The sequence below is a fragment of the Penicillium subrubescens genome (assembly GCF_028828155.1).
Source record: "Penicillium subrubescens strain IBT 31985 chromosome Unknown utg000007l_segment0_segment0, whole genome shotgun sequence".
NCBI lineage: Eukaryota > Fungi > Ascomycota > Eurotiomycetes > Eurotiales > Aspergillaceae > Penicillium > Penicillium subrubescens.
This window is the reverse complement of record NW_026643157.1, coordinates 2089386-2102590: the sequence shown is the minus strand read 5'-3', so window position 1 is coordinate 2102590 and position 13205 is coordinate 2089386. Positions and strand designations below refer to the sequence as shown.

The 13205-nt window shown below is 48.8% G+C and overlaps 3 protein-coding genes across 3 annotated transcripts; 2 read left to right on the top strand and 1 right to left on the bottom strand.

The window, feature by feature from the left end:
* Window positions 1-127: 127 nt before the first annotated feature.
* Window positions 128-1302, top strand: N7473_010527 (acyl-CoA thioesterase; the record flags this gene model as incomplete). The annotated part of the gene is made up of 2 exons (XM_057156466.1): window positions 128-373; window positions 454-1302. The coding sequence occupies 2 exons, from the start codon at window positions 128-130 to the stop codon at window positions 1300-1302; spliced, it is 1095 nt and encodes a 364-aa protein (XP_057005121.1).
* A 372-nt stretch (window positions 1303-1674) lies between these two features.
* N7473_010526 (uncharacterized protein) lies at window positions 1675-3135 on the top strand (the record flags this gene model as incomplete). The annotated part of the gene is made up of 3 exons (XM_057156465.1): window positions 1675-1716; window positions 1817-1965; window positions 2025-3135. The coding sequence occupies 3 exons, from the start codon at window positions 1675-1677 to the stop codon at window positions 3133-3135; spliced, it is 1302 nt and encodes a 433-aa protein (XP_057005120.1).
* A 1100-nt stretch (window positions 3136-4235) lies between these two features.
* On the bottom strand, window positions 4236-5352 carry N7473_010525 (chitin synthase export chaperone; the record flags this gene model as incomplete). The annotated part of the gene is made up of 3 exons (XM_057156464.1): window positions 4236-4421; window positions 4474-5045; window positions 5115-5352. 3 exons carry the CDS (start codon window positions 5350-5352, stop codon window positions 4236-4238), a joined length of 996 nt encoding a protein of 331 aa, XP_057005119.1.
* Window positions 5353-13205: the final 7853 nt, after the last annotated feature.

Sequence of the window (13205 nt, the reverse complement as noted above, 5' to 3'; positions counted from 1 at the left end):
TGCACCCACTCTTGACTGTCGCATTGCCCGTCAGCCATCCGCGGCTATTGAAAGTATACTTTGCTTGGCCCGTTTGCGCCTGGGCCTAAATATCTCAATTTTGGTCGGCTTTGTCTGATTTCTCGTCATGTCAGCTACTCGAAAGGCAGAAGATGACTGGGAGGTATTGCCTACCCCACCTTCCTTTGTGGAGTTGATGGCACTTGAGCGACTCGAAGATATCAGCTCCAGTGAACCGGAGAGGATCGAGCGATTCCGCTCACTTGCTTCGCCATTTCCTCCTGGTGAAGGAACACGGTCATTTGGTGGGCATGTATATGCTCAGTCTGCCTATGCGGCGTCCAAAACTGTCGGAAAGGGATTTGTTGTTCATGTGAGTTTTTGGGTTGGGCGCCCACACCGAGAGATTATTACGTAAAATTCCATTGCTCATAGAGCTAATTCTGTGTTTAGGACATGACCGGTACATTTATTGTTGGCGGACGGTTGGATGTCCCCTATGTATATACTGTCCGGCATGTTCGTGACGGCTTTATGTATTGCACTCGAGCGGTGGATGCTCGTCAAGATGGGAAGATCTGCTTTTCTTGTCTATGCTCATTCAAGCGAGATGAAAATCAAAAGAATTTCCATCACCAGCCCCCAGCCGTGCAGGGACGGTTCCGTGAAATCCTTTCCGGGAAGCCACCTGAAGATCAAACAGTTAGCCCCAGTGTTGACGCAGACTGGTGGATCGAGGCTGTGGAGCAGGGTAACATTGAAGAGCGAGAGTTCCCTGGAGTCGATGTGCGGAAAGTCGATATGAAAGACTATAACCAGTCTAAATTGATTCAAGATCGACCTGACAAGTATCGTCAGTTGACCCAATATCGCCTTAAGGGATTACCAGACGAAGATCCAAACGCGGCTCTCACCCAAGTCAGAGAGCGAGACGCCGCAGGAGAATATGATAATCTATATGCCTGCGCGCATATGTATTCGAGTGATAGGAACTCCCTTCTTTTGATCCCACGAGCCCTTGGCATCAAAAACTGGACCGAGATGGCCAGTCTCACTTTGACGGTGATTGTTCATCAGCATAGTGAGGCCTTGAGAATGATTGACTGGGATGCGACACGGGGCGACAGCCCCTCTGATGTGGCCATGAAGTGGTTTATCCAAGAAGGCTGGACACCACAGTCGGCAGAGAACAGGGCCGTGCACGAAAGTCATTTGTGGAGTCCGGAGGGCACATTGGTTGCTACATCATTGCAGGACAGTATGCTTCGATTGCGGAAGCTGGGGCGTGTGGGAAATCTATAGCATTGGATTTGTTTGGCTTATACTAGATCGCTATAAATTGTCATAGATCCAAATTAGAGATAGACATCAAGATGTGCGATCTGCAATGATTTGTTCATTGTTGCAGCGCTTTGTCATTTGATTCGAATTTAACGGGGAAAGACAAGGTCTAGAATACTATGTATCTCAATCAAGACCTGGCTCCTTACACATTAACTCTTGAAACCATTCAAATCGTGTTCCCATAGATTAGATGGCACGTGATGATATGACGTAAGGAACAGCTTCGGCGCGCATCGCATCTCGGACATTCGTGTTTAGCTTCTGATTACACCTCTCGATGTACCTAGCACCTGTCTCATAATGACCTTTGCACAGCTCCTGTGATTCGAAATGCGCAAGACACTTCTGCTGGTCTTTATCCACGGCTTCAAGGTATGTCTGTATTGAGGCTCTTCCCTCACAAAGCCAGTATAACACGCCACATAAATGGACGTCTCCATGAGTCGCAGTGACTGAAATTTGCTATATCCAGGGAGGTGACGACACCTTTACCAGCTTCCCTGAGAAACTGCGCACTGTGGTGGGCAAGGCACTCCCCGCAATCAACGTTACCACGGCCGTGTACCCAAAATATGAAACTAAAGGCGATCTGAAGGGATGCGTGGGAAGATTCCGAGACTGGTAAGATTCAGCTGATTTACTTCTTGCTGTGAGCTTTTACTAATTCACTTATGGCGCAGGTTGCAAAATACGGTCATCGACCTCGAGGTTGCGAATCATACTGCCTCGCCCACAGTTGATCCCTCGGTCCATGTGTTCCTGGTAGGACACTCGATGGGAGGAATTGTTGCAGCGGAGACACTCTTGTTACTCGCTAGCGAGCAACCCATTCCCGCAAACCCCACATCAAAATCTCAACCAGCGCCTCAGCCTGAGGATGATGCTCCTGTCGTGGAACCAGGTACATTTATGTTCCCTCACATTCAGGGTGTTCTCGCCTTTGACACCCCATTCCTTGGTATCGCACCAGGCGTCGTCTCGTATGGGGCCGAGGGACACTATCGCAACGCTACCACGGCCTACAACACCTTTACGGAGGTAGCGGGGATCTTCGGCTACGGAAAGAGCTCACCAGGCCAGGCTGCTGCCGCCACCGCGCAAGAAGCCCCCAAGGCTCTCCCTCCCACTGCCGATGCAGCGGCCACACCATCATGGCAGCGCTGGGGTCGATACGCCATGTTCGCCGGAGCCGCCGGAGCCGTTGCTGCCGGCGGTGCCGCGGCCCTTTATTCCCAGCGACAAAACTTGACCGCGGGCTTTACCTGGGTGTCTTCTCATCTTGAATTTGTGGGATGTCTCGCACGAACGTCTGAGTTGAAGCAACGTCTCGAAGGATTGGTCAAGGTCCAGGAGGATCGGGGGATCGAATGCGTCAACTTCTACACCTGCCTTGGACAGGGCGCGGGAAACATCGTAGCGGAAACGGCAACTGGAAAGACATCCTTCAGTCAGAAAATCATTCGGTCAAAGAACAGAACATTTTGCATGCTTCCGTCTGAAGTGGAAGATGGCGAGGAAATGGCATCTTCATCCCGAGCCGGACTTCAGTGGAAAAAGGCTGTGAACAACCAGGCCGCCGACGAGGTCCAGGCGCACGTCAGCATGTTCCTGCCCAAAGACAATCCTGCATTCTTCGATCTTGTCGGCGAAACTTGCAAGACCTTGGTGATCTCAATCGACAAAGGCTGGTACAACAGTGCAACCGGACCAGCGGAAGGGAGTGAATCTCTTCAGCAACCCGCATCCGAAGTCGATTTCATGGACGCAGACGACGTCGTGGTCGTGGAATGAAACAAGCCTCAAACGCAATCTATCAGTAAAGTTTACTACTCCACACTTTTCGGGCACCAGCGAAAATTTTGCTAGGTGTTGAAAAGACATTTCCACACGACATTCCCCCCTGATCTGCGGGTCCACGTTTAAACTTTTTTCCTGCGCCCGTCACATCAGAGTCACACCAGAAACCTTGCCTATGATGTTCAATCAAATATTCAGAGTATGTGCAGGATCGTCCGAGACGGTCATATTCTCCGATGCATACTTTTTGCCAAGATATGCTTGCGAATACATGGCTAACGCGAACCAGCATTCTCTCTAATAATATGTCCGGCAAATCCCGTTAATATCCCGAAGCCTGGCAAGGTTCTTCGGACTGTCCGCCTACCGGGATTCGCTCAAAATCTTGCGGACTGGGGACAGTGCCGATCTTACCAGTCGTTCCAGCCTCTCGATCATCCTGTGCATCCTGTGTGCGTCGACGGCTCTGCTCATTGGAAGAGAACGGCTTTCAAGTTCCAGACCGCGTGGCATCTTGTCTGACATCGATAAAGTTCGCTCTCGCTAAAATTGACGCTTTCGAGTCGTATCTCTCGTATCTTCAAGATATCCCCAAATCGACTATCTGCATTTTATCAAGTTCGCTAAAGGATCGCTTAAAGGATCGACAGCATTTACCCTCGAGTTTTTAATCGGGATTCGAAGCAAAATGCAATGATTTGCTCCCCGACCCTCAGCTAAGTCCGTACATACGCCTGTAGACAAAACGGGCGACAGGTATGTCGTTCAAAGTATCGGAGCATTGGCGCGTTGATCAGAGAAATAGCACATCCTTTGTAACCGCTAGTGCCAAGGCTATTACCCAACTGAGCATAGTGAAAAGCTGGGGCACAACTGTACCCATGGAAATCAAGAAATTCTATCGGCCTAAAGCGGCACTAATGCCGTTCCAATCCGGCAGCCTTATTGAGACATCATCATGCATATATCATATCAAAAATGTATTAAATATCAGACCCCTTTGGATACAGTTTCAGGGCCAATGAGCTAAAGACTAAATGCAAGAAACATCGTCATATCCATGGGCACATTTACAGAGCAGGATAACGAAGTGGCTAATAGTTGTTGTGACCAATTGCCGACTGACGGTGGTGGTACATGCTGCCGGCATATTCGGAGTTGGTGTCTTGGTAGACGGTTTGGCGTCGGTCCTCCTCGGGAAGCAGTTCCTTGACTTCCCAGGTGTTTGGCTTGACGCCAACCGAGAATTCCAAGTCTTCCTTGGTAATCGAATCCCAGAACTAAAGCTTTGTCAGCGGATGAAGCACGTCTTCTTTCCTCAGTGAGTCTTACCTTGTAGACCATCATCACGGCAAGCAGGTTGCAGAAAGTTGCGAAAAACAGGCCATCCAGATAGTGCTGCACGTTGTTGCAAATGGTGTCACTGAACGCGTACAACAGGACCTGTCCGATGATGAAGACCAGCAGACCAAACAAGATGTGTCCAAGAGGCCAGCGATCATCTAGTGTGTTGGCGACAAGCAACAATTGCATCACGACATAGATGGCAACTGCGATGGCATTGAGTAGGTATAGCACCACAAACAAGCCAATGGTATTCGATGGACCCAGTCCACCCCATGACTTGAAGGTCAGCAGGGCAATCACAAAGGTCATAGCAAACGTGGCCACGGAGCTGATTCGGACCAGCCATACGGAGAGCGCCGTGCCATCTTCGTACAACTGGAAACCCACGAAACCGTTGACAAGCAAGCAAGCGCACAGAGCAGATGTCAGTCCACTCTGCACTGCAACGAAGTATGGGAATGGATCGCTCCTAGGGGGCACCACACCCGCATCGATAACCAGGGAGCAGATTGTGAGAGCCAGATAGATGTAAAAGAAGGTAATGATTTCCTTGCGACCTAGAATCACACGATAGGTTAGCGCTGATGTATATCAATCTCATCTCTTAGCGCGGCAGTAAGACGAACCGACAGCAGTGAACTTAGATCGAATATGAAGGATCATAATCACTGTCATGCCAAGAGCAATGATATGCATGAAGGAGGCCGCGCCCTCAAAGATGATGGTATTGGCGACCTCAATGTTTCGCGCATAGCAGTTCGAGATGATGCCCGTGGCACCGGAGATCGACGAGGGCGGGCCCACTAGGAGGCACAGCGGCAACGGCGTCTTCTCGCATATCGAATTGAAATCACCGAAGCCCATGATGTCTGGTGATGAGGTTGTCGACCAGTGCGACAACAAACAGTAGATTTCCTGTTGCGGTGGGCGGTCACAAAGCGAAGGACAGGGGCGGCTGTCTCCACAACGACGGGGGTTGGTGGAACAGTGGGGGAAAGAGAGCGAAGCGAGTGACGATAGTGGATATTGAGTAGACCCTGATTCTTCTGCGTGTCGTCCCCTCAGGTCAGCGGGTCAGCTCTTATGTTGCCGTTGCAAGCGAGCGGCGCAACTGGCGTAGAGGCTCGTTGATGAGGAGGTGATATTTGCTCTGCGAGGGGGAAAAGATCACGGGATTCAGCTTGGGCGGCGGCTGTTTTGCCGTTTCTATTTGTGGTTTAGTGCCTGGATCTTTCCCCGGAGGATGAGTCAGCAGATCATCCACGGGTGCCACGTGACTAGTGACCCGTGACTCGGCGCCGAGCTCGGGGACGATAAGACTATAACTAGAACAACGGTACAACCATCACGAACCATCGCCCAGGATGAACCGCTCCATGAATACAAAAAGTCCCGAGTATCTACTGTATATCCGCTAGTATACCTCGGATTGTTCTATCCACGGAATCCTGCGGACCTCGGCGCCCTTCCATCCCCCCGGCCACAGCCCCTCCCCAATTCCGAAAGCAGAGCGTGCGACACTGCGGAGGGCTGTACCCGAGGCGGATCCACAGGCAAGCTACTGGGGGTACTCTCTCCTGAGCAAGCTCCACAAGCCGATAAACTTGGGGCTTGAAACCAGCAGCGCGCTGCCTCCGTATCACACCGGCGGGCACCATTGGGTCTAACAGCCGGCTGAACCACCCACTCGAGACAAGCCAGGTCTAAATATGGGACCACACAATGGCGATGGAACCCGAGACTATTATTCTCCAAGTCTTCCGTACTCCATACTGAAGAAATAAAAAAAGTTCGGCATGTGGAAATGGCCTTCCATCGGCTTTCGAAACTTCACCCTGTGGATGTCGCACCATCTCGTGTTTCTCACCCACCTCGGACTTCCAATCGGCAATCCCCGTTTAACCCACAGGCTTTTCCCAGCGCATCCTCTCCAAGTCAATAAACCTTGACTCTCAGGGAGGATCCAATCCTCGCCATCATCAGCTGCTCCACATACCGTGTGAACCTGAACCTGGCCCGACTGGCACCACAAACTGTCTTGAACGCAACCCTGCAACATAGCAATTGAGGCAATAATAACCTAATCACCGGAGCCAAGTTTCATGCCGGTCAATGGTGGCTTAAGGTGTGCGACTCGATTTGCTTGATCACTGATGTAGCCAGGCCAAGCCCCTATACAGCCCAAAAATCAGGAGAGCCAACCAGCAATCCAGGGCTGAGTGTGCCTGTTTAGTGGGGCCGTTGCAGTACTTTTTCTGGGGCCATGCGATCTGGAGAAGGTCGAGCCAGAGTCTTCTTCGTGTGATTCGTGGAATACTAATTGAAGTTGCGAAGGCGGCACAGACAAGATTTGGGACCTTATGCCGGATGCCACCCAGAGATCGGAAACGGGCTCTCCGAGCTCTCCGAGTCTAGTCGGCTGGCTGCCCATGGCCGCTCCTACGTTGAACGACCCTAACTTGTCAAGCGCTGGCCTAGAACAGTTCATAATCCCCCCCCGGTCCGCCAAGCCGCTACAACCAGGAAAGAAATTGTTCTTTTCCCCCTTCAATATTACCTATGGCTGGGAGGTTGTATCCTTTGTAGATTGTTAGTTATCTAATTTCATTTATTATGGTTTTCCTCTCTGACCACATCATTCAATCATCAGCATCGGTTATTCTGCAGCCCATAATCTTCTTGAGACCTCTAACCAGTCATTAGATGAACAATGAACAAGGGTTTGAAGGTGTGATGCTAGGCAGCCAGCTAGGTGAAAGGCTATTCTCGAAGAAGAATTCCAGCCTCGGTTTCCTCCTTGACTTTCTCGGCTGAGTTGAGGTCTTGTCCCGACTGCCGCCCTTTATCCTGTATTTTACCCATTTCTCTACTATTTGCTCAATTGAGGCATTGTAACTCAGTATGGATATCGTCACCGGACTATTGAGCCAAGAGAATCTATAAACGGGAATTAAGACCGCTCTCCAGTTAACGGACGCTCACCTGGCTTGGTCTTCCTTTTGTATAACAGGAGGTAGCAAGCATATAGATTGGCAAAAAGTATAATAGCCCTCGTCGCTTCAAACTGACACTCAACTACGTAACATTCCAATTCCCTGCGTGGGACGACTGTGTACAACGACGGCATATCTGTTTCATGCATGACGATCCTGACTAGCGCCACGTGTGAGTGGAAGAAGCATCAACGGCTACAAGGAACCGTGTCGATCTCCCACCTACCCGATAGATAATATGCCGCGATGACGGTAACCGGGGGCCAGGTCTTGTCCTCGGAAGAAGAGGGTTGCTGATCTCCAATTGTCTTGGGCAAATTTCCGGTCGGGGTCCTTGGGGCTTGGGCGCGTCTTTTCAACGGTCGTTCACAAATCAAAGCCACACTTGATGCAAACAAGACCCGCTTTTTTGGGTGACAGGGATAAGATAATAATCTTTTTTCAAGGGCGGCTAGGTAGGAAATTAGTAACTACAGTACATAGGTACTACTAAGTATGTTAGTCTAATGTATACACTCTGTTAAGTGTAGGGGTGACCGAGGAGGGGAAAAGCAACACTACCTTGCTGGGGCTAGCTTAGTTAGTACCGTGCAGAATTTAGGGGAGCTAGCTGTAGGTACCGTACTATGGCGAGATACTGTACACACACTCTGCTTCGGACTAAATATTCTTTCACAAAAAGCTGTGGAATTGAGTGGGTTCTTCTTCCCTCCGATGGGCAATGTAGCTTTTTTAGATTGACGACACTATACTGACTGGGATCGGGGGACAAGCGTCTTCCCCCGGCCCTATTTTATTTTATTTTTGCTAAATAATTCTCATAAAGGCAAAATTGATTTTAATAAAAATTGATGAATTTTTCCCAACTCCTTCACCCACCCACCTTGGTGGACGCTGGCTCTCTGGCACCATCATTCAAAAAGGCCATTTAATCCAACTCATAAAGTCAAGGTCCCTTTTCGAGTGCTGTCACATCACATCAATTATTATTATTACCTCAAACATCACCAGATTCCAACCTTTCCATAATTCGCGCAATCATATTGTTGTCGCACGTTGATTCACTACTACCTTCCCACACGACACACCTTCCAATCTTCTGCTACTATATATGCTGGGTGCAGCACTGTCGCATTTCCAATCGCAACCGCAATTCCTCCTTATCGCAGAACCCCTATGAGACCGAAATGTGCAACTATTTCAAAAACTATTACATCTATAGCACCTGCCAAAACCCTGCCGCCCACTTTCTACGAACCACTCTAGACGGCAACAAAGACGCTCGCTGTTCTGATAGCCCACACGATCGATTCATTGTGGTCGTAGGCAAATGCCTACTTTGTGGACGATGATCTCTCTGAAAAAGGAGAACAAACTTTTCATTCTTTCTCCTGGATTTTCCACGATACAATCAGGCGTTGATCTTTGACGCCCCAGACCTCCTCCTTCCGAATAAGAGTATCCCGGCCCGCCGTTCTGTTGCATTATTCTGGGACAAGCAGGGCCGCCAGGAACTACAGACTAGGTTGGAGCCGACCCTCCCCCTTCGCTATCCACTCATAACCAAGCCGCTCTCCCGAGCCGATGACGAGGACGATGGGGTACTCAATTTGAGATCGGCTATTCGTCAGTCCGGCTTTGATCGACACGTTTCTCTTCTCCATCGACCTGAGAATTTTTTTTCCTATTGGGGTTCCACCCGATTTAAACTTTGGGCCCTGGAGGCCTCCTGTGGACAACATTCGCTAATACTCCTGGAGAGTGATGGCTTTACCGAATTTCTCGTGTCCGTTTTTGTTCACCCGAGCGTTTATTTTGATCTTATCCATGAGCGGCCATGAAATTTCGGTAAGTTTGTTTGTATGGGGATTTGTTTTACTTTTTGTTTTTATGGGGTTCACTGGCTATCAATTGGAATTTGGGGGTTTACTTTTAGGGGGGTGGGTGGGTTTAGGTACAAGGCTAGACCAGAACCCTGATCTTCCTAAAAATTTGGGGGCCTTGGTACAAATGGATATGACCTATCTAAGTAAAGTGTATGATTGTTTTCCTGGGGTATGTTTCGTCAAGAATACCCTTTCTGTCGTGGTTAGGAATCTGCATGAAATAATATGAAGAATTCTTACCTGCTGTTGTACGATATGACTCGACTCGGACAATTTTGTGTATCTGATTTCCCTCTCGTTCTCGTTCATAAAAGCCTTAACCCTGCATATCGATCTAAATCACATGTTATCATTGGGCGAAAGAGAAAATCATTCCATCCATTTCAAATTAAGGATCTTTGCTTCATTTTTCTCCGACATTCTACCTTCGGACCCGACGTGCCAAGTACAAAGCGCAAGAGACTGAAAAAAAGGAATAGATTGAAAAAAGGTCTTCTATTCGGGTCTGGGTCCAAGGTCCAACGGGGCCCGCGCAGGCAACGTGGTTCTAATCCTCCCCCACCGAATTCCGTGCTGCATAGACCAGGGGGTGTGCAGGGGCCCCAGCTCAGCAGCATGACGACGACGACTCAATTTCTATCAGTGATTATATTGCTTGCTTTGAATACAACGTTGTCTGCAGACATCTGCATTTACAGACGCTTGCACATTGTTGCTGGTCTTTGCCAAGAGGCCTTTTGTTGCTCCTCCCCCGGTCAGGTCCGTGCTTTTAGTCTTTTAGTGCCATGGCGCGCATACTGTACATTGTAAGTATGACAAAGGTAGGAGGGGTACATTTTTGATGTACTGTGTAAGTAGTTTGCTTCTTCGTGGGTCTTTTATTAGTAGGTCGTTTCTTTTTATCTATCAGATCAAAGCTACAGGGCCCAAGCGATGGAAGAGAGAAGATAATTCTTCGGAGTATTATTTGGGACAGGGAGGGGGAAAAAGCCAAGACTCTCTGTCAATTCAAAAACCCACACAATGACCAAGCAGTAATTGGACAAAAGATTTAAACGAAGCTTCAACTGTGCATTCCCCTTGGCAGGGATTATGGACACCCTCTGGGCTTGTTTAATGTTTACCCAATCCGAATTAAGCATCATTTGTAGTCCATGAAGTTTGTTTGCGCGTAGTCCATGGTCTACTAGTGCATAGATAGATATATCCGAACAATTAAGGATTCACTGAATGGGTTAAGAATACCAAAAACCCAAGTCTCGATCTCCGGTACGACCGGTGTAACTTTATTTACCGGTCCGGGGAGGGCTATGACCCCCTCTATCTATACTACCAATGCCCGAAAGAGTCATGATGCAATAGTGCCGGGGAGTCACAAGAGGAAATCTTGTCGGAGGCTCCGGGACGAAGGAATCGACAGGGATGTTCAATTTAGACAATGGTTTTTAAAAGACTAAAAAGGTTGAGAGAGTATATTCGTAATTAAGGGAAGGGTTCAACAAAAGGAAAAGAAAAAAGGAGGGGACATACCGTGCTGAGGCAACTAGTGGTGGGTTGGTACCAGGGCCAAGGCTGTGCTCGGTATGAGCCCCGAAGCCCAGAGGATTAAGTGCCGGATAGGGCGAAGCGATGTTTGGAACGCTAAATCCCTCGAGATGGCGCTAGTTGACAAGGCACCAGCACTTAGCCTTGTAACGGGTGCTATGTCCGTCTCGCACATGCACTTTTCTCTTTTCTCTATCAGGAGTTCGAAGATTTTCCGGAACAAGAAGTTACAAGTCTAGGTTCCCTATGTGCGCTAGGGCTATGCAGATGCTCCGTTTTGTGGCATGACACTGCATGGAAATCCAGGTCAAGGCGCGCACTCAGCAATCCTTTAGTTGCATGGACGCGGGCAGTCTTCTACAGATTTAATTTGTCCGTGATCCTTTATGACTGGCCGGCTCTTGTTGGAAATTAAATTGCATGCCGTGTCGGGCGCTCATTGGGGCCGAGAAACAAATAAGGATTTGTAGTATTAATATCATGGCCCCCAGGGTCGAGGCTGCCAGCTTCATGACCGGCTTTTGCCGGCATATGAACAAATTCCTTCACTCCACGAACGTGCTGAAGATTATTATTGGGAAACGCAACCTGTCAAAGTCCATATCGGGCTACCAGCATAGATGTGGATCTGTTCTTGACACAATCATTGCAAAACAGTGCCCATCGCTGTGCCGATCTAGCCACAATGCTCATTGATTGGATTCATCGAAGGCTGCAGACTGAGTCCCACCCACATCAGCTAGAAGAATAAGAAATAAAGTTCCTGCGTGGTGCGACTTGCGAGCTTGGCATTGAATGCATTAGGTATGTGCATGGCGTACAGTACTTTGAGCTCGCAAGCCCAGTCTAGGCTCTTCCCTGAATTGTGTATCATAGAATCCCTCTTCACATGCTATCTCTTATACATGATCTTATCATGCTGATTAAACCGTTGTGGCGCGGCAAAAATGCTACAAGTCCGGAGGCTGGAATCCAGGCTTTTCTTGATAGACGGAGCTATGGCTGACATCCGACCAGACCCCTGTCATTTTTCATTTACTGAGCAAGGAATACAGGCCGAAGTAATTTGATGAGAACATTACCAGTCTAGGGTCCCGGTAGTTATTAGTGGTTCATATACGGCCAGCCAACCAAGAAACCCACGTCCAATATAAGGGAAACGTGTTCTTTTGACCGAGTCCTTGGCATCCCTGGATATTTTCGAACTGATGACGGAGATAAAAGTGCAATTAAATTTGAACTCGAGCCGAGATCTTGGAACTACTTGGAACTACCTTTAGCCTTCATTTTCAATCTATTTTGACTTTTGCCGACAATAACTCGCTTAGCCTCATACTCCAAGGAAACAACAACCTTGGCACCGTGCATTTCAATTGAGGCTAAATGTCAGACATGTACTTTTGTCCCGCTTTCCTCTATACAATTCGTGTACTCTGTCTGGGGCTCCGTCACGATCCAAACCTTACAAAATTCCTCGAATTCTGACCTTCTTTTTCCTTCATTCTACAATCCGCTTCAAATAAAATCGTATGATCGCTATAGAAGAGATATGGACTGGGCAACAAAATCATTGTAGCGGCCTCCCCGGCCCATCATACCCGATACCCCCGCAGCTTCCGACCTGCTCAACCCTCATCCGACACACTATCTGCCAACATTTCTCCACCATTAACGGATCCACCATCTCTATCAAACGGTCTGTGCGGAAGCTGAGCTCTCGGGTGGAGAACCGAAGCCACAGCCGCTATCCACCTGCCGGAGGGGGCCCATGTCCCGAAGAAAGGAAGAAGAGGGGACAGAGGAAGATCATCGCAACATGAAACTTACTGACCGAACTTATGGAAGATCTTCCTCTTGGCAATGCTGCACTTCCAAGTCGAGGAAAGAGGCGACGCCAATAGGAATTGGTTAATTACTCCATGTACAGTTGCTTGGCCCCGCTTCAAACCTGGACAGACCATGCATGCACGTATCAAGATAGCCGAGCCGAGCCACATTTGGATTTGTGTAGTCGATCTCCTTGACTAGTATGGATATGATCCGCTTTCATTATTGCGCTCTTCTCACCAAGGAACATCGTCATCCGTAGATCTCCACTGTTCAGGAGTACAAGTAGTCTTTATCAAGATTGAGAATATATATACGTCCAATACGGCATAATCCTGTCTAGGCTGTGCATTTCCCCCACAAACCGAGCTTGGATGGTTGGCTCGGAGCATGTCTGTGCCTATCAACTACAGTATAACCCAGTCACAAGAACACGCATGCCCTAGTTTAGAGGCTGCAAGGCTGT